The following is a 20976-nucleotide window of genomic DNA, read 5'->3' as shown; positions in this document are numbered from 1 at the left end:
GGCCCGTGCCTGCTCCATGCACCTGGGCTCCAGTCGATCCCCGTGGCCCCCTCCCAAGCGCGGGACCCTCGCTTCACCGAGTGGGATCTCACCTCTGAGCCACTTAAAACAGAACTCAGCTGGGGCAAGACTGCCAGCACTGGCCACCCCCGCAGTGGGGAGGAGACAGACAGACATGCCACCCTGGAGGGACACTGGCTGCACCAGCACAGGAAATGATTGAACCCACAAAGGGCCTTCAGCATAGTCAAAAAGTCAGCGAGCAGCTGGGCGTGAACGGCTGCCTGTGTGTGCCGAGGGCTGGGATGGCAGCAGAGGCTGTGGGTCGGGACTGAGGGGCACTGGCAGAGGTCGGGGGAAGGGAGGTAGGGATTTGCTCTGGCTCGCTGGCGTTGCCTCCAACACACCCAAAGAGCCCTCCCCAAACGGATACGCCCTGACACACAGACACCCATTTCCCCAGTCACAGGACCCGGCCCCGGTGCCCGCACCCACAGACACAACAGGGGAACACACTGTCCCTGCCTCTGAGAGGAATTGCTCCCGCATGCGTCCGCCTCTCCTGCCAGGCTACTCCCACCCATCAGTCTGCTTCAGCGCGGGCGCGTTACACGCCAGATCAAAGGGGCGTTTTGTTTACAAGGCAGCGGGTGTCAGCGCTGGCATCACAGCGCCAGGTTCCCAGCGAAGCTGCAGCATAGGCAGCGTGAGCCAGGCGGCTCCGTGACTCGCAGCTCCCGTGCAGCTGCACCAGGAGAGCTTTGGCCCAGCTGGGCCAGATGCTCACCGAACTCAGCACCCCTCCTCGGGGCTGGGTTCCTGGAGAGCTCTGCTCGCAGTCAGGCTTGGAAACAAGGGCTGAATTCTAGTGCCCAGCAGCTCCCAACTGGGACACCAACAGCCAGAATCTCCAGAGAGCCCAGCACCCAGTGCGAGCTCAACAGGGGCATCCGCCGGCAGTGGGATCCCAGCCCACACTTTCACAGCTCACGAGATTTACTGCACTGTGTCCTTCCATGCCCCTGCTCAGAGAACGTGGGCGCTCAGCGGCCCCTGCCCGTTTACGAGCAGCACACGGGGCGGTGCGAGAGAAAAGCCAGACCATGCTGCAAGGGCAACACACGCCGGGCACGCACCAGAGGGATGAACGCCACCTCCAGCCCGTTCGCCAGCCCCAGGAGCGGGGCCGAGGCTGGGTCAGAACCAGGAGCAGGTGGAAATTCTAACACGGCGTATTTGGAGAAGTCTTGGGAGGGGCGTGTGCCCGTTGGGGGGAGAGGAGGAGCGGGCGGGCACGCGGGCGTGTGTCCCTTCATCCATAGGAGTTTGCCTTCATAACACCCCAGATAGAAAACTCCCCATTCAGACGCAGGCCTGCCAGGTTCGAGGGACTCGCGCTCACACCCAGAGACTGACCACAAGACCCCGCGTGCCTGGCAGTGCAGCTCTAGCTCAGGAACGGTGACTGGGCCGGCCCGGCCCTCAGAAAGCAGCCGACTCCCTGGCCAGGCTGTCTGCAAAGCCACTGAATAATCCCCTGGACTAAACCAAGCAGGGAGCAGCCTGGGAAGCGCAAGTAACCACTGCAGCAAGAGCCAGGGAGGGGCAGGAGAGACGCCCAGCTCCAGGGCCGAGTGCCGGCAGGGGGAGGTCACTCCAGGGCAGCCCAATCTTGGCACATTTCCTCTTTTCCTGACCTCGCAATGCAGAGTGGGCACACTGGACGTGCTGTGCCATCCTTGCACACACACACAGCATCAGCAGGGTGCATGGAGATGCCGCTGCCCCATGGGGTCTCCTGGCCTCAGCCTGGGTTACGGGTCCAGTATGGATGCGTGAGCCGCGGACGTTGGCAGCTCGCATGGGAACAGTTCAAAGCTCCTTGGTAGGACGTGCCAGTTATAAGCAAGCAGTTGAAAACTGATTAGCATCTATTAACCCTTTTTTAATGTGACCTTAATACAGAGCGTGACCCAGACCCCTGCCTCCGGCCAGACCCTGCTACCAGCATCCCTGGAGGGAAGGGCTGCCGGAGCCCTGTCTACACCGGGGCACCAGGGGTGGGTCACCCAGTCAGCTATGGCTCTGTGTTCCCGGCACAGGAACACACCGCATCTGGGCTGGGATCCCACGAACCCCGCTGAGTGTGCCCCGGATGGGAAGGGGACCAGGCCAGCAGAAACCAGGCACTGGGGGTCTCAAAGGCCTGAGAGCAGCTCTGCTTGCAGCCCAATACTGCCCCCACCCCGGCCTGCGGCAGGAGCAGGCTCCGAGCCCCAAGGAGCATGCCAGGGGCTGGCACAGTCTGGCTGTCGGAGCCAACTCGGGGCATCATTCAGCTGCTGCATGCAGAGCTGGGAGATGGCGTTGCGGGGAGAGGGTCTGCGTTCTGCTCCCTGGGTGCTGACTGTCTCTCTCCAGGGAGCCATCAGCCCCGATCTCCTCCAAGAGCCCGTGGCAGCGGCAGCACCAGGCAGGCGACCCCAATGGGATCCTGGTGCCTGGGCCCCACAAGCCACTGACGGTGCGGCACGTGGCAGGGAAGGGCGACGCTGTGGTGACTGCTGACCATTCGCGCGGGGAGCAGCCCATTCAGGGGCAAGCGTGCACAGGGGCACGCGCATGGGGAGTCGTCACTTTGCCCGGGAAAGTCCCCTCAGCTCCAGGGCCACAGCCCTGCGTATCACAGCAGCGTGGAGCCTCTTGGGGGGTTCAGACCTTGCACTCCAGACTGAGCAGTCCCGGGCGTAATGGTTTGTAAATAACGGTCTGATCCAGCACTATCTAGTGCTTAGAGCAGGGCCCTGGGAGTCAGGACTCCTGGGTTCTGGGTTCCCAGCTCAGGGAGGAGAGTGGTGTTTAGTGGTTAGCGTGGGGGGCTGAGAGCCAGGACTCCTGAGGTCTATTCCAGACTCTGCATGGCTACATGCCTCAGTTTCCCTATATATAAAATACACATATAGATTCATAGATTCTAGGACTGGAAGGGACCTCGAGAGGTCATCGAGTCCAGTCCCCTGCCCACATGGCAGGACCAAATACTGTCTAGACCATCCCTGATAGACATTTATCTAACCTACTCTTAAATATCTCCAGAGATGGAGATTCCACAACCTCCCTAGGCCATTTATTCCAGTGTTTAACCACCCTGACAGTTAGGAACTTTTTCCTATTGTCCAACCTAGACCTCCCTTGCTGCAGTTTAAACCCATTGCTTCTTGTTCTATCCTTAGAGGCTAAGGTGAACAAGTTTTCTCCCTCCTCCTTATGACACCCTTTTAGATACCTGAAAACTGCTATCATGTCTCCTCTCAGTCTTCTCTTTTCCAAACTAAACAAACCCAATTCTTTCAGCCTTCCTTCATAGGTCATGTTCTCAAGACCTTTAATCATTCTTGTTGCTCTTCTCTGGATATATGTGTGTTTTATAACCCGATATAACGCGACCCGATACAACACAAATTCAGATATAACACGGTAAAGGAGCGCTCCGGGGGGGACGGGGCTGCATGCTCCAGCGGATCAAAGCAAGTTCAATATAACACGGTTTCACCTATAACACGGTAAGACTTTTTGGCTCCCGAGGACAGCATTATATTGGGGTAGAGGTGTATTAGGAGGCCCAGCCAATGCTCTCAGACCAGCCTATGCATGGAAAGCTCCTAGCTGGGACATGGCCCCTGCACTAGCAGTGGGGAGGCTGAAGCGCAGGCAGGCTAGCGCAGTTGGGAGGTGAGATGTGGCCGCAGAGCCAGCCCCTCCCGGCAGGGTGACGTAATGCACCCCGAGAACCGAGGGCTGGGTAATGTTTGCAAAGCGCTCTGCAACCTGGGGCTGGACAGGGCCACTGAGCCCGACAGACACATGAGCTGTATAAAGGGCCCCGGCCCCTCTCCTGCCACAGCCAGGACAGGAGAGAAAAACAAACGCACAAGGACCAGCCCTGGCTGGCTCCTGACGGCAGCACGGCGCAGCTGCAGGGCCAGGGCCTGGCGGGCCAGGACGTCCCCGCTGCCGTCTCGGCACTTTGGCCACAAAGGCGGCAAGCTGCCGGTCGGTACGTTTCAGCACAGACCGAGCCTGCGGCTGGCAAGGAGCCGTTTGCACTAGCGCAGGGGCTGCCTAGTGAGAACATCCCCAGGGATCCCAGAGACACCCTGTGCCACCGGCAGAGGCATGCTCACCCCAGGGGCTTTGAGAGCAGCGCTGGCACTGGGAGGGGATGGCATCGCTTTCCAGGAGCAACCCATCTCACAGTTGCAAGGGGCTCGTTCCAGGGGAGAACGTGGAAAAAACGCCAGTGATGGGCACCCCACCCCAGTGTCCCCTACCACAGCATGCACCCCCCCCCAACACAGGCTGCACCCTGCCTTGCAGTTCCTGCAGGGAGGCGTCCTGGCAGGCGAGCCCAGCCCCCGGTCACTGCCAGGGCTGGGGATACAGAGGGAGGAGCGAGAGCTGGAGGTGGCAGCCTCATGGGTTCTCGGCTGTCTGGGCTGGACCAGCTCCATCCCGCTGCGCTGTAAGAACTGCCCCAGCCCTCTGCCCACAGCACTGGGTGTGTCTGAACAGGAGTCTGCTCAGTGCAACCCTGCAATCAACTGCACCAGCTCTGCCCACAGCCCGTTCACCCTGCCACTGCACAGCAACGCCCCTGGCACCGTGGCAGCATCCCCCCCAGTGGGGCAGGCAGGAGGGGGACCAGCGGGGTCCCCCATCCTGGGGCTCACGGTGCCCTACTGAGCAGTTGCAATGCCGGCAGGTGCTGCACATGGTGCAGACCAGCTTGGCTGCTCCAACAGGTTAGACACACACGTGCATTCCCACCTGCAGCGGCAGCTCCAGTCGGACCTGTCCTAATGCCCCAAGCCCTCCCTGAGTGCCACCTGCAGCGATCCGGCCTCCGCTCTGCCCGCCTCGGACCTAGCGCGGAACCAGCCACCCCAGCACTGGCCTAGTGCACACAGGCCGGGGCGGGAGCCCAAGGGGGCCTGGCATGGGTGGACATGACATGAGCCAGAGACAGCCCCTTCGCAAATCTGCCTGTCCCATTCCCCCCCCACACACACACCCTGCACCCCTTCTCTGCCGCCCTAGGGCAGAGCTGCTGGCAGATTTGGCTGCACATGGCGCCAGATCTGGCAAGGAGACTTGGGCCATTTACGGGCCAGGAGTAGTTGAGGGTATCACCCCCTCCCCCCACCCAGGGTCACAGCTCCTCGGGCACCCACACCCAGACCGCCCTCCATGGCCAAGCCAGACAAAGACTCTCTGAGAGGCAGCCGTGTCCTGCCCCGCCCGGGGCCTGCAGCCACCAGATGAGTGAAAGCTTCAAGCCCAGGATGACGCCTCAGAACAGATGGCAATACTCTCCCAGATCCCCAAACGTGCCCAAGGCAAGGCCGGGGGATGGGCGACTCTGACCAACGCCAAGACCAGTCAGGGTCCCCCTGCAAGCCCGGACCCCCGTCAGGGTCCCCCTGCACACGATTTCCCTCAGGACTCTTGGACCTGCAGCCGAACCGCCGTGGGCTGCTGAATTAGTGGGCTCAGCAGGGTCAGGCTTGGCCAGTGGGCAGATGGGAACCGTCCTAGGAAAGCCCAGGCGGCGCTTAGGGAAGCAGGCTGGGGGGACGCAGTCGGGGCGCTCACCCCAATGCACCAGGGCTGCATGAGGCCAGGCCATGCTGCAGTATCGGCTGTGTGTGAGATAAGATGTAGGACTCCATTAGGGACCCCCAGCTCCCTCGCTTTCAGCTCAGCCTCCTGGGAGAGCCCACGGAGAACATGATGCCAGAGAAACAGGCCTGGAGGCGGGTTCCTGGCCCCCAACGGCTGCAGGTTGCAGGTCTGGGCCCTTGACGCTGCAGAGAGCTCCCCTCCCTGCCATCGGCGAGGCTAACGCACATCCAGTGAGTACCAGGCAGGCAGGGAACACCACCCCCTTACTGGGGCAGTACGGCAGAGCTGGGGCCGCCGGCCCGAGCCACCAGGGCCCAGTTCACCGGCCAGGCCAAGATCCTTCCTAGGTGACCAGAGAAGCCAGAATTTCTTCGGCTGGGGCAGCGCCTGTGTCGGCCCCTGCGCTGACCCAGCTGAGGCACAGCCTCGCCCTGCCCTGCCCCAGCCTGTCGCCAGCTGTCGCTGTCTCGTCCCAGCAGCTGCCCCGAAACCCGACGCGGTTTGTCTGCCAGGACAGCGGTCAGGGTGGGTGTACTGCGAGTGGGGAGGGAATTCCAGAGGGGATGAACTCCCCCCACGCATGCGCAGAGCCAGGCTCTCCGCCCTGGCCCCCAGACACAGGTGTTTCCCATTCGCCTCGTGCAGACTGGTGATTCCAGGGCACGCCAGGCAACTCCCCGCTTGCTGTGGCGAGCCCTTGGGCCCAGAGTGCCCCAGCTCCCGCGGCTGGCGTGCAGGGGGACGATGGTGCTGAATGGCAGGGCCTGCTCGCCCCCGTCTCGGTGGTGTCGGGGGGCAGCAGGAGGGATGCTCAGGACAGGCAAAGTGCTGCTGTCAAAGCCATTGGGGCAAGGCAGGACACACACACCCCTGCAGCTAGCTCACAATCCTGCCGTCACCAAGGCACACAAGCACCTGGGGGCATCTCTGCTGGCGAAGCCTCATCTACACTAGGCGAGAAAACTTTGCAACCAGCCAACCGGAGGGACACTTTACTCTCTCCGGGCACGTGCCACAGGTCCGCACACACGCGTTGCCCCAGGCGTCTGATGAGCGCTGGTTGGGGTGCCCTCCTGCAGGGCCCCCGCCAGAGAGATGGAGCTGGGCACAGGCCCCACAGCTAAGCAATGATCAGGCCCTCCTTTGCTGCCGGCGCTCCCCATGCCACCTCGCTCTGGGCCCCATGGCGGGCACGAACACGCGCAGCTGAGCAGGGCACGGGGGAGTAGCCTGGTAACATGGGGCAGCTGCTCAGAGAGGCTGGGAAGCACATTGCTAACGGACTGGATGCTCGCTGAGACCCCTCAGGGCTGGGCTGTCCTGGGGGTCAAGGAGGGGCCTTGGATTCCTCCTGAGGATGGAGGCGTGGCACCCCTGGCCTGGCTGCTGAGCTCTGCCCCAGCGGGGCCTCTGCTGGAGGGGATGGAGGCGCTTGGCTCTGTAGGAGCAGGCACTTTCCCAGGGCCCCGTGGGAGCTGCCAGGCAGAGAGAGGATCAGAGCATCCCCCGTCATCACAATCCCAGGGCCCTGCCCCCTTCCCAGGCCTTTGGGCTGACGCCACTTGTCCCTAGCAGGCTGCAGCATGCCAGGCTGGGGTCCCTGTGCCCTCACCCGGCCCCGCTTTGCGCCAGCGTCTCTTCTAACGTCAGCAGTTTATGCAGGGGAAGATCCAGGCTTCACACACGCCTGGGCCCAGCAGAGCTCTGAGCTAACGCCCTTACCTAGCACAGGAAGGGCAGGGCACGGCGGTGACGCCAGGCCTGGCCCCGAGCCAGGGGCTGCATCTCACCGGCCTGCTTCCCTTCATCCCCAAACAATGCTGATCCCGAACAGCCCAGTCTCAGCCCCTGCCTCCCTCTGCACTTGGGAGGGGCAAAGACCCCAGGACACCAGCTTTGGCCTTGGCTCCCTTCAGAGCCACAGCGCAGAGCCCAGCCCACACCCCACTGCCTCTCCCATGGACCAACGCTGCCTCGTTGGTTCCTGGCGCTCCCCCAGCTCTGCCGGTGCCCACCTCTTCAACTGGAAGCACCTTGGGGCTTTGTCATCTCTGTATCGCACCTGGCGCAGCGAGCCCCTGCTCCATGGGTGCTGCTCCTGGGTGCTGCCGGAGTGCAAATGAAGAGCGATCTCTGGTCTTGTTTCACGTATGCCTTGGCACTGCCTGGCCAACCCCAGCAGCCAGTCACGAGCCTGTGGAAAGCCCAGCCCCCCGCACTGCCTGCCAGAGCGGGGAAGAGGAAGAGGAAGAGCTAGAAGTCTCCGCTGGATGCTCCGGCAGCCCAGAGTCAGGCGGGGCAGAGGCTGAGCGAAACCGAAGCGGCGCTAACTCCCAAGCATCCGTGGGGCCCCAGTCTCCGTCTCAAAGTGCTGCGCTCAGCTCCGGGAGCCCCCTGGGCTGCTTGTGCAGCACTGACACAGCAGGGCCCTGGGGACCCGAGTGCAAAAGCAGTCATCCTGCGGGTACCTGCGGTCTCCCAAGCAACACTGCAGGACAGGCGATATCCCCTGGGGCGCACACACCCGCCCGGGCACCAGCGCAGCTTTCCTGGGAGGGTCTTTCTTGTGCAATCTGCTGCTGACGCAGCTCTCCGCGCTGCAACCCCTAACCTTGTTTAGCTCATCAACAGCTCAAGGGGAGCCTCTCGCAGCCAGCGGGGCGGGGTGTCAAGTCTCTGCATGTGCACGGCTGGGATGGGAAGGCGCCAGTCAGGGCAGCAGGTGGGCAGCCCAGCATTGAGCCAAGCAAAGGAAGTTAAAATGCGGCTTTCCAGAGCCCATCTGTGCAGCGTGCAGTCCACAGCCAGCCCGCCGTGGGCTTTGGAGCTCCCTATCCAGGGCCATACAACGGCACAGAGGGATCCCCACCCCAGAGCAGGCTTCCATGGAGGGTGGCTAGAGAGGTCTCCCACCGGCTGTCAATGCTCATTTCCAGCTGAATCCTGCCATGCTGGATACCGCTGCCAAGGGCCGGGGTGTGTGGCACGAAGGGGAGCCAATAGGGAATTCAGCCGAATGCTCAGGTCAGTGCAGCTGGTTACTGGAAGATGTGTGAGCCGCTGGGGCTGGCTCTTTACTGCAGGGATCTTGTTGCTCACGGACAACAGGCTGCAGGGTTTGGCTGTTTGAGGAAGAATTTGTTTGGGGGAATAAAACAAAGAACCCAACGCCGAGACCCCGGGGAGCTAAGCAGTCACCGCGCTGGGCCCCGCAGAGCCGCTGTCCCTTGAACAGAGGGATTCTGCTGCTCTGGGCGGAGGCCAAGTAACGGGGCCACCTCGGGCATGAGGCCAGCGGTGTGTCGCTCCCTCCCGGGTTAGCACAGCTTCTGCCCAGGCCACTCACACAGCTCGCAGAGGGCCAACTCCTACCCCAGCTCAGCACACCAGGGCATGGCAAGTGCCTCTGAATCCGGCCACTGGCAGACACAGCTGGGTTCCTCCCTCATGGAGGAGCACACGGGGCTGGAGAAAGGCACCCCACTACCTGCCCCAGGAGGGGGGTCCCCTCCCCATCCCCAGCATGGGGCCACCTCCTCTACCCCCACTCGGGCCAATGTGCCTCAATGACTCAGAGAAAGCCCTCTAGCAGGTAAGGGATGGTGCAATCTCCATGGTTCATTCAGTCCTTGGCCTCCTCACCGCAACGGCCAACTAGGGTCCATTGCCCGAGGCGCCCACAGAAACCTGGATCACGTTACACGGGCCAGACTGTCATCACGTGGGAACAACTGCTGGTCACTACTAACCTGACGTCAGATTGGAACCAGCACCCTAGGGCCCTGCCTCTGAGTCAGCCAGCCCCTGCCCTGGGGCCGGATCAGAGCCAGGACCCCTAGAGGGGAAAGCCCCCGGACCCCATTCTGCAGCCTTCCTGTCTTCCCACGGGATGATCAGGAGCAGCGGAGCGTGTCTCAGACATGCTACAAAGCCACACGCCCAATTGCTCACACACACGCAGCTTCCGGGGGATTAGCATGAACAACTGTATCCGTCACACCTGGATGACAGCACCTGAGAGCGTAACTAAGCAGCCCGCGCCTGACGCAGCTCCTGGCAGGTACAACCGCTCCTCTGCCCACAGCGCCGCTTGTACGCCCACCCCATGACAGCTCAGAGCTGCAGGCCTGCCTGCCCCACAGCAGGAAGCCAGGGCCGACCCAGAGAGCGCCCACCACAAGTCTGAGGGCAAAGCGCTGAATGGAACCCCTGCCCTTCCATGCCAGCCCAGCACAGACAGATGCCACACAAAGGGGTGCTCATGACACAGAGACTACGACCCTCCCCCGTGACTGGCGTGGGCTGGCAGCCCGGTCCCACAGCACCTGGGCTCGGTGCCCAGGGGAAGCCAACATCCCCCCAGGACCATCTTCCAACACTCAGAAATGAAAACTGAGCTGCTCCCGTTCGGGTCTGGCTCCCAGCTGCCCTGGGGCGGGAAGGGGGGTGCAGCAGGCTCAGGCCCGAGCCCTGAACTCCCCCCGGGCTCGGCAGGGGAGCTGCAGCTGGGGTTTTTGAATATCCATAGATCATGCCCCCAGTACCTTCCCCAGCATTCATTCATCCTCCCAGTGAAAACAGGGCAGGGGTGTGTGTGTGTGTGTTGGGTTTAACTCTTCCCCTGCACTGTTTGCACCAGAGTCGTCAGGGCCCACAGCCCATAGCCCATGAGAACCCAAAAGCTAAACAGACTGGAACCAAAGCCTGAAGCTCCCCAACTCTCCCCGGACTCTGGCAGGGGGTGTCCAGACGCCTTCTCCAGGTTAGCCTGCATTTTAAGGGGCTCTCTGCTTCCTACGGTGCCATCACATTTCCGCTTGCTCCTTATTTGGGGGAGCTGGGAGGGCTGTCCTACCCAGCACACAGAAGCCTGCTGAGCTGTCACTGAGCTTAGGGGAGAGACAGACACTGCCCCAAAGACCTTCCTAACCCTAAACCGACCCGCGATAGGGCAAGGGAGGCCGCACCACAGCAAGGGGCCTGCCTGTGTGGGGCCGGGCACTACCCAGGAGATTTAGGGTCAATTGCTCTACAGACCAACCCAAAAGAACTTGTTCTAAGAGGAGGACGTTCTGGGGACCATTGGCTCAGCCAGCTCCCTGTTCCCCCCGTGGATAACCTGCTGCATCTCCACAGATTGTGGAGCACCGGAGCAATCCTCGAGGAGCAAGGGAGGCCTGCTCGCCGCGCAGGAGCTGAGAATACTTCGCTGCAGTCGTGACCCCGGCCCCTCAGTGCCAAGGCAGAGCAGCCATGCTGCAAGGCCGTGTCCAGGATGTGGAGCGAGGAGCGAGGCGTGACAGGGGAACTCAGGGAGGCAGGATCTCAGGGCAGCGCTGGGATGGGGCCTCAGGTTGTTTACAATTCATTTAAAAATAAACAAAGGAAAATGGGCCAGAGAACCTGAGCTGCTTTCAAGCCCCATGCCTATCTCTGCACTGGACCGGCCCGGAGTCAGCGCTAGACCCCCAGGGCACGCTCTGCGACCGGACACCCATCGGGCCAGTGACAGCAGCTGGGTAGGAAGTGCCTGAGGACCAGGGACACCCTGAGCAGCAGCAGCAGCTTACAGCATGGGCAGAATTGCTAGCAGACCTCGGTGAGTCGGGTGCTGAGCTCTGAGAAAACCTGCCCATCAGTGCCACATGGTGGCTGCTGGGCACTTCTGAAAGTCTGGCCCTTGTCCCAGTGCCTTCTAGAAATCAGGCCTAGCAACCTCATTTGCAGAGGTGCTGAGCATCTGCCGCTCCCATGGACTCTAACTGGAGCAGGGGAGCCCAGCACCTCGGCGAATGAGACCACCAACGTTAACCCTGCAGCATGACCCCTAGATCGCTAGCAGGACCCAGCCCTCAGAGCCGGCTGTTCTCCCAGCGGGGAGGTCGGCCGTTTCCCCAGCGCTGGGCTCTTGTCCCGTCCCGGAGTCAGCGCCCCAGAGCGCTCTCCGGAGTGAAAGCTGCACTAAGTCTTTTGGACAACGCAACGGGGCTGTCATACTGCAGTTCTGCATGTTGCATAGCTCAGAAAAGCAATCGGGCTGGCCTCAGCCAAGCCCTGGCCTCCACCCCACGCCACCCCTTCTTCCATCCTCTCCCTGACCTGGCTTTCTCCAGAGTCCCTGCCTTGGCTGGTGACCCAAGTTCTCTGTATTTTGGGCCACCAGTCCCAGCGGGAAGAGGAAAGAGACCACAGAGAACAGGCCCGTGCCCGCTCTGTCCTTGTCCTTGGCCGGCCTCACCGGGCTGCTTGCATTTAGCTACCATCTCTCTGCTGATGGCTCCACAGAGCCGCCCTTCCTTGCCCAGTCCTAGATCTGTGCCACTAGCACCCTGGCTGGCTTGCTAGGGGACGCGGTGCACCCGTTGTTCCTCTGCCAAGCCCTGTCCAGGTCAATTGGAAGATGCCCAGCCCTCCCCTGGATGCCAGCCAGCTCGAGGCCACCCTGTGGAGTGTAAACACCTCGGGCAGGCAAAATCCCGGCCCCATTGAAGTCAATGGCAAAACGAGTTGAGCTGGGGCCAGATTTCACCCCGTTTCCTCGTCCCCATGGGCTCAGGGCCGTTTCACACAGTCAGAGCAATGGGCAGTCAGGGCGAGTCCACTCTCCGGGCAGTTTGGACTGACCAAAATTAATAGAAAGGGGGAAAATGTTTAAACAAACCCCTTTCCACCAGAAATACAAACTCGCTGATATTCGTGCCAGGCTTCAGAGAGACCCGTTCTGCAAAATCGGGCCTAACACAACTCGATAACATCCTTTGGAAACGATAAAGAGCTAACTTGTCCCCAGGACTGTGGCATGCTGCAAAACTGTTCCCACATCTTCCAGAGGCTTAGCACCTGGATCTCTCTCCCTCCCTCCCTCCCCTCACCCCATTCCCATTGTTTTCTTGCTAGGAGATTAACAACAAACTAGCTTCCCAACATATCGGTGGGACACACAGAAATCCCTTGGGTGTCTGGCAGCAGGACCTCCCACCAATGGCAGGGAACTTGCCCCCACCCAGCCAGAACACATGCACCCGCGTCAGGCCCAGGCCATCATCACCAGGAGGGAAAGAACAGTTCTGCTCAGCTATAAACAACGGAAAGCCAGGCCCATCGGAGGAGCCGAGAGCCAGGCACAGACAATACGTCTGCAGTTTTCTTTTTAAACACAGTATTTATCAAACGCTGCAGGGCCCCAGGGCTGCAGCTCGGCATTTAGGGCCGGGTCGCCTGCCTGCGACCAGCAGCGAGCTCCGAAGGGCCCTGGTTCGTCTGGTTCCCCTGCCAACACTGTCCTCCCCTCCCCCGGACGGCTCAGGCCTCCATGAATCACAGCAGCTGTCCCTCCCACTCCTGCAACAGGGCATCAGGGACGGAGGGGGGAGGGGGCTGCGGGCCTTCCCTCTTCCTCCATCAGTGGAAAGACAGGCCTGCCACAAAGCCATGCTTAGTCACAGCGCTGCCCTGCCTGCGCCCAGAGATACCAACACAGACAGGGCCAAAGAGCATTTGGCTGGGTCCCTTAGAGGGACTCGGAGCCAAAACAAATCCTGACTCCAGCCAGCCGCTGTCCTCCCTCCGGCTGCCCAGGAGCAAGAGAATTCAGCAGCGTTGGGCAAAGCTGCCACTTCAGGCCTGGCTGCTCCTGGCACCCACCAGGGAGACGGCAAACCCCTGGCCGGGGGAGAGCAGCACGGCACCTGGGAATGCCATAAACCTGCCCAGAAATGCAGCAGGAGACAGCCACACATGGATGTTGCATCCTCAGCATCTGTCCCCCGATGTCCTCCCACCACGCAGCCACCACGAAAGGCCTTTTCCTTCCCACTCGTCAGACCAGCCTCCTGCCTTCCTCACTGAGATCTAGGGGGCGGCTATGCTGCACATGTGACCATGCTGGGGGGACCCGGTTATGGGCTAACACACCATTGCACCCTGTGGTGTAGACAAGACCCGACAGCGTTTTGACCATGTCTCCCACCAATCCCAGGGTCTGGATAAGCTGTAGCGCAGTTCAGGGACACCGTGAGCTCCCAGCTCCACAGCAAGACGGAGCAGTGTCAGAGGACAGACGGGTTGTACCCAGGTTGCCCGACACTACGGACGGTCTGGGAAAGCTGCAGAGATGGGTACTGTGGCACTTACAGCTAATCACACGGATGCCAACCAAGCTCTGAGTGGGGCTGGCTCAGCTCTGCCCTCAGCCACAGCAGGGGTATGAGGAGCAGCGACAGAGCCAGCACACAGACGGGGCAGGATGAGCACAGAATCCCCTGCAGGTGCCTGCTTCGGTTCTGGATTTCATGAGCCAGCAGATGTGCCCTGCACCCTGTGTGCCAGGGGGCTGAAGCCGCTGGCATTGGGGAGGGGCCACCTGTATGGGGTAGGAGAAACCCAGCGAAGAGGGAGAATAAAATTAACACCCCCTTCACCCCAACTCTGCTCCTGAAGAAAGGGGAGCCAGCAGACAAGAGGATGAGACCCGGGGGAGAGATTCAGCTGACCCGTGTCAGTGCCACCCCTGCTCGGGCCTGGCCCATGCCCCTACCATGCGTCAGGGCTGGGGACCCATGCCGGTGATGCCCCAGGGCAAAGGGAAAGGAGGAGCAGGCAGGTTCTGGGGGAACGGTGGCCTGACCCACAGCAGCCCCAATGCCCCCTGCAGCTCAGTGGGGGACCAGGCACACCCAGAAACACCAAGATCTTGCCCTCTCTGCACTGCACAACAGAGGCTGCTACTGTCTGGAAAGGTCTCATCAAGGGCAACTTCTATCTTGCAGCCACTTGAGTGAATCTAATTAGCTCCTAGAGGCTGCAGGCTTGGCAATCTGTGGGCCTACTGAGACCACATTAGCTCCTTTCCTCCTGCTCCCTAAAACTCCAGGGAGGGGGCACTGCCTTCCCCTGGACCCTCCATTTCAACTGGGTCTATCTGCCTACCCAGCTGGGCCTTCGTCACCCCCCAGTGAAAGTGAGCACATCATTCACGACTGGATGGCGAGGAGACCTCTCCGGAGAGCCTGGGACCTGCCATACTGCCCTGAGCTCTGCAGAGCTGGGATGCCCGCAGGCGCTGGTCGTTCAAAGGGACCCGTACCGCCGGGGGCCCAATTCTCCCCTCACTCCGCTCAGACTTGTCCGTTTCCCCAGAGTGACTCCTGATTTACGCTGGGATGGGCGAGTGCAGAATCAGGTCCCCTCTGGCACCATCTGCTACTCAGACGCCAATTCTCCTGGTGTAAATCATCACAGTCCCACAGCCCCCGCATACAGATCTATGGATCTGGCCTGTTCATTCCAATGGGAGCTGCATCCATTCACACCAGCTAGGGGGCCCAGACTGCAGAAGTCACTCCCGATTTGTATCAGGGGGTAGCCGTGTTAGTCTGTACCCACAAAAACAACAAGGAGTCTGGTGGCACCTTAAACACTAACAGAGTTATTTGGGCATAAGCTTTCGTGGGTAAAAATCCAGACGTGGTGTTTTACCCATGAAAGTTTATGCCCACATAAACCTGATAGTCTTTAAGGGGCCACCGGACTCCTTGTTACTCCTGATTTGCAGAGTCCGGTGTCTCTGTGCCCCAGCCCGGTTTAGTCACGTCTGGGCTGCAAACACTGCAGGGCGAGGCTGACGGTCCTGGGCCTGGCCTAAATTAGGACATCTCTGGGACTTGGCTCCAAAAGTCTGCTTCTGCTGGGGGAAGATTCCAAATCGCCCTGGAACCCCCAGGCCTAGGGCTGAATTCGGGGGTATCTACCCAGCCGGAGGAGGGACCGTGCCCCCCCCCCCAAACTCCCTCCTCCAGGGAAGGGGTCTGAGCGCCCCCCCATCACCCCGTTCCCCGCAGCCCAGAAAGCCCCTGGACAGGCCCAGCCCCCAGCGTGGCGCACCCCCGGTTATTCACACTCTGCAGCCCGGCTGGGGGTCCCCGGCCCGCCCCGCGAGCCTGGGCCAGCGGCCGTTTGCCCACCACCCTCCAGCAAAGGCGGCTGGTCCCGGCCAGCAGAGGCGCCCGGAGAGATGCTCCCGCCCAGCCCAGCCCCTGGGCCCGGCGCTGGGGAGGAATCCGGGAGTTCAGACCCGCTGATCTCTCGGCTCCCGGGGCTCAGGGAGGCGGCCGGGCTGGGGACCCCCCCCCCGCCCCCGGGGAACTCCCCCTCCCCCATCCCCAGGCACCGCCACGAGCTTCCTCCTTCCCCACCCTGCGAGCGGGACCGGGGAGAAGGGCCAGAGCCCCGCGCCACGGCCCCTCCCCAGCGCCCTGCGGGGCTCGGGCTCGGACCGGGGAGACGGGCCAGAGCCCCGGCACGTCCCGACAGCAGGGCGCGGGAAGGAGGGGGGGTTAACCGCAGAGCCCCGCGCTGGAGAGGGGCCGGGGCGCGCCGCACAATGGAGCTGGGGGGGGGGGCCGCTGGCGCTTCGCGGGACCGGCTCCGACTGGACGCTGCTTTCGCCTCCCGGGCTGCAAACCCCCCCCCCCCGGGGGGGGCTGGAGACCAACCAGTGGGGGAGGGGCACGAAGTATCTCACGACCCCCCCAGGCTGCCCGAAGGCCCCGCGCAGCTATTTACCTTGGGCTCGGGGCCGCATCGCCTCGGCCTCCCGCTCCGGCCGCCGCTCCATGCCGCGCGGGGGAGGGCGCTGCTCGCTCTGTTGTGGCCCCCCCGCCCCACAGCAGCGGGATCGGACACGAATCAGTCACTGCTCCGCCGCTGGCTCATCCCGCCCCGGATCCGACCCAGCCCCTTCCAGGGGGGGGGGGGGGGGGGGGAATCCGCCCCGGCTCGTCGCTGGTCCCCGCGCCCCCCGCGCAAACACCACGCGCCGCCCCGGGGCGCAGGATCCGGGCGCCTGCGGTGAACGGGAAGCGGGGCCCCGGGGCTCTCCAGCCCTGGCCCGGGGGGTGCAGCCCGGCGAGCTGGGGGGCGGCAGGACGGGGACCGAGACTCCCCCAGGCAAAGGACCCCGCGCCCCCCGCGGCCTCTCGCCGGCGGCAGCAGCTGATGGGGCAGCAGCGAGCCCCGGCGCTATTGTACAGCCAGCCCGGTCCCTGCCCGGCCTCCGGGACAGGCCCCTACCATGTCTGCACACCCAGCCGGGAGGGGGGTCTCCGCCTCGCCCCGGGAGAGGCCGGGGGCAGGGGGACGCCTGCTCTGGGACGGGGGGTGGCCAGAAATCCCCTGCGCTGCGCCGAGCGCCGGCGCGCCCCGGCCTGCGCGCTGGGTGCCCGGCGGGGGAGGGCAGGGGCCCGGGCAGATCAGCCTTCCCCCTGCCTCTTGGTTGTGTCCGGCAGCGCGCTGAGACTATCTAGGGAAAGTTGGATGCTTGGGCGAGCCGCGGCGGGTGACTCACTTAGGAAAGGAAAGAAGGGCCAGGAGCAGCCGGGCGCCAGCTGGGAGCGGGGAGGGGGGTACCAGGCTGGGGGATGCTGGGAGCGGGGGGCTCCAGTCCTGGGGTACCCACCCGGGGGATACTGGGAGCAGGGGAGGTCCCTCAGTCCTGGGGTACCAGGCTGGGGGATGCTGGGAGCAAGGGGGGGGTCCCTCAGTCCTGGGGTACCAAGCTGGGGGATGCTGGGAGCAGGGGGGGTACCAAGCTGGGGGATGCTGGGAGCGGGGGGGGGCTCCAGTCCTGGGGTACCCAGCCGGGAGATGCTGGGAGCAGGGGGGGTCCCTCAGTCCTGGGGATGATGCTGGGGTGAAGTAGTTCCCCTACCTAGCCTGTGCGTTCCCCTCCACGCCTGCCTGGTCTGTCTTTACTCTCCGCCTGCTGCCGGCTGTCCCTGTCACCAGCTGCAATGGGGCTCATTACACACACAGCACCTGCCAGACCAGTTAGTTGCATTGACTGGAGTTTGAATCATCCCGCAGAGACACTGGTTTCCTGACCAGGAGTCACAATCCCAATTTTAATTCTTGCCTCTCCCTTGCTAAATTCTCTCCCCTGGCTGCTCCCCGCCTGCACGGGGCTCTGAAGACCGGCCACTTACTGACGGCCCTATTCTGAACGGCACTCAGCGCGCCCTGCGTTTCCCTTATATGAGGGGAAGGGCGATGGGACCTTTCGTTCCCAGCTCAATGTGCTCCTACACTCCCCCACCCCTGCCCCCGGGAACCCAGGGTGCTCCGCAGCCACCCGCTCTTTTAAACTCAGCCCTTTTGTCTGGCAAAACTCCTTTGGCCTGAGAAGGTGATGGGGATCAGGGCCTGTATCTCTCACCCACCACTGCAATGCAGCCCCCTCTGGGGCAGCCCCCAGCGGCTAGCAGCTGGGACCTCAGGTTCGTGTCTCCCCCAAAGGCTGGGGTGCCTCCCTGTGCAGCACACCCTGGTGTTGGGTCTTGCTACCAGCTGAGCCTGCTCCTTGCTGGGGCCCCCAGGGGCTTATAGAATCATAGAATCTCAGGGTTGGAAGGGACCTCAGGAGGTATCTAGTCCATCCCCCTGCTCAAAGCAGGACCAATTCCCAACTAAATCATCCCAGCCGGGGCTTTGTCAAGCCTGACCTTAAAAACCTCTAAGGAAGGAGATTCCACCACCTCCCTAGGTAACGCATTCCAGTGCTTCACCACCCTCCTAGTGAAAAAGTTTTTCCTAATATCCAACCTAAACCTCCCCCACTGCAACTTGAGACCATTGCATCTTGTTCTGTCATCTGCTACCACTGATAACAGTCTAGATCCATTCTCTTTGGAACCCCCCTTCAGGTAGTTGAAAGCAGCTATCAAATCCCCCCTCATTTTTCTCTTCTGCAGACTAAACAATCCCAGTTCCCTCAGCCTCTCCTCATAAGTCATGTGCTCCAGCCCCCGATCATTTTTGTTGCCCTCCGCTGGACTCTTTCCAATTTTTCCACATCCTTCTTGTAGTGTGGGGCCCAAAACTGGACACAGTACTCCAGATGAGGCTTCACCAATGCCGAATACAGGGGAATGATCACGTCCCTCGATCTGCTGGCAATGCCCTTACTTATACAGCCCAAAATGCCATTAGCCTTCTTGGCAACAAGGGCACACTGTCGACTCATATCCAGCTTCTCGTCCACTGTAACCCCTTGGTCCTTTTCTGCGGAACTGCTGCCTAGCCACTTGGTTCCTAGTCTGTAGCAGTCCATGGGATTCTTCTGTCCTAAGTGCAGGACTCTGCACTTGTCCTTGTTGAACCTCATCAGATTTCTTTTGGCCCAATCTTCTAATTTGTCTAGGTCCCTCTGTATCCTATCCCTACCCTCCAGCGTATCTACCACTCCTCCCAGTTTAGTGTCATCTGCAAACTTGCTGAGGGTGCAGTCCACGCCATCCTCCAGATCATTAATGAAGATATTGAACAAAACTGGCCCCAGGGCTGACTCTTGGGTCACTCTGCTTGAAACCGGCTGCCAACTAGACATGGAGCCATTGATCACTACCAGCTGAGTCCGACGATCTAGCCAGCTTTCTATCCACCGTACAGTCCATTCATCCAGCCCATACTTCTTTAACTTGCCGGCAAGAATACTGTGGGAGACCGTATCAAAAGTCAAGGAATAACACGTCCACTGCTTTCCCCTCATCCACAGACCTAGTTATCTCCTCATAGAAGGCAATTAGGTTAGTCAGGCATGACTTGCCCTTGGTGAATCCACGCTGACTGTTCCTGATCACCTTCCTCTCCTCTAAGTGCTTCAGAATTGATTCCTTGAGGACCTGCTCCATGATTTTTCCAGGGACTGAGGTGAGGCTGACTGGCCTGTAGTTCCCTGGCTTATGCACGGCAAGTTGTGGTGCTGTCACAAAGGCCCAGGAAGAGGGGTCAAGGTAGGTGCAACATGCTGCCGAGGTGACCAGGCTGGTCATGAGGGGAGTAGGGAGTAAACTCACAACCCGACTGCACCAATAATCATCCGGCCCGTCCCAAGGGGGAAAGGACTGCTCCAGGTAGCAGCTGGATGTTTGTCTGTGCCAGGTCTCCTGCTTCCAACCACAACCTAGTCACAATTGTGGCTTCCCACACTGAGTGGTGGCCACAAAGCTCTAAGAGGGGCCGATGGACACAGCTGGCTCAGGGGAGCATCACAAGAGGTAACGAGCCTTTCTGTCCCTACATCACTGACCCGAGACACCAGGTCAGCAGCAGCCTAAAGTCATTACCATGTGATGGCTGTTTGGCGGGGGGCCTGGGTGCAATGAGCTTCATGGGTCTCAGTCCTGTTACTAGTGGGACAGGACTAAAACCTCCCCCACAATGTCCCCCCGCCTTGTTAGGGCTGGTGGCTGGGTCCTGAACACATGCAGGGCCTAAATGAGAGCTTGTGCTTGGCTGTTTTAATTCGTTTGCAGCATGCTAGTCTAGATGCTCCCGGTCACATTTCTGGTCATGTTCATTAACTCAAGTTAAAACAGGAGCAGAGTCTCCCGCAGAGGTACCCTAAACTCTCCCTGGAGCTCTGTACTTCGCACTGTCTGGGCCTGCACCAGAGCGGAGAGAGTTCAATCCAGCACGAGCACCTCTCAAACAGGCATCACCGGGCTCTCCAGCAGGCCCCCTCACACCCAGTCTAGCACTCGCTGGGCAAGTGCTTTGGAGCCCAGATCTCCTTCCAGTTCAATGGCTCTGTCCCGCCCGGCCCTGCCACCAGTACAGGGAGGTCCCTTTGGGCGCGTGGGGGTGGAGCAGGGTCACTGAGGGAGGTGGGACTCTAACGAAGCAGGTCCTGGATGTTTTTTGCTGCAGCGCAGGGGTTAGATACTTGTAGGGTGTAAATCACTGACTTTAAGGGGGTGACAGATTTGCACCAGCTGAGGCTCCGGCTCAGTGAGAATGACTCAGTGGGCACCACCCTGCACACCCTGTCACACACAGCTTGGCTCCGACTCCGGCAGGGCTGTTTGCACCAGGAGGGCTGCTCACGTTTTGCTGGCCCCACGCACACTGCTCTGGGTGGACGCTCATCGCGGCGCTGTATAACCGTTGGCCGGAGAAGAAGCCACCTCCGCTACATTCTGCCGGCAGAACCTAATTACCCTCATTGGAATCCAGCCAGGAATGTGCAGAATAAAGTGAAAGATTTAAAAAAAAAACAACCACCCACTAGCCCCTTAAATCCGTGTTTTGAAGCAGCCAGTGGCTCAGTGGGACCAGCCTATTGATTGTGCTGCAGGGGTAGAGCTGTGCTCAATAGGCCGCTTGCCTGGCCCAGGGAATCGTTAGATTCAATACATTGTTCAGCTAAACTGCCTGTGGCTCTTTGAGGTCAGATTATCAACGGGCAGCATTGAGGGGGGATTAGCAGCATCTCGCTGGGGACTGCGAATTCCGGCGCTA

At 61.1% G+C, this 20976-nt stretch overlaps 1 protein-coding gene across 5 annotated transcripts in view; it reads right to left on the bottom strand.

Moving 5' to 3' along the window:
- MAP7D1 (MAP7 domain containing 1) overlaps window positions 1–16746 on the bottom strand; it is a 41748-nt gene extending 25002 nt beyond the window's left edge. For all 5 annotated transcript variants that reach the window (XM_065577173.1, XM_065577175.1, XM_065577174.1 and 2 more), the window contains exon 1: window positions 16246–16746. In XM_065577173.1, the coding sequence (XP_065433245.1) occupies window positions 16246–16297 (52 nt within the window). In that variant the 5' untranslated portion in view covers window positions 16298–16746. The remainder of the gene's footprint in view (window positions 1–16245) is intronic.
- Between the last annotated feature and the right edge of the window lie 4230 nt (window positions 16747–20976).

Source organism: Chrysemys picta, chromosome 23 (genome assembly GCF_011386835.1).
Source record: "Chrysemys picta bellii isolate R12L10 chromosome 23, ASM1138683v2, whole genome shotgun sequence".
In the NCBI taxonomy this organism is placed as follows: Eukaryota; Metazoa; Chordata; order Testudines; family Emydidae; genus Chrysemys; species Chrysemys picta.
Note: the sequence above shows the minus strand (reverse complement) of the source record. Positions and strands in the feature narration are given on the sequence as shown.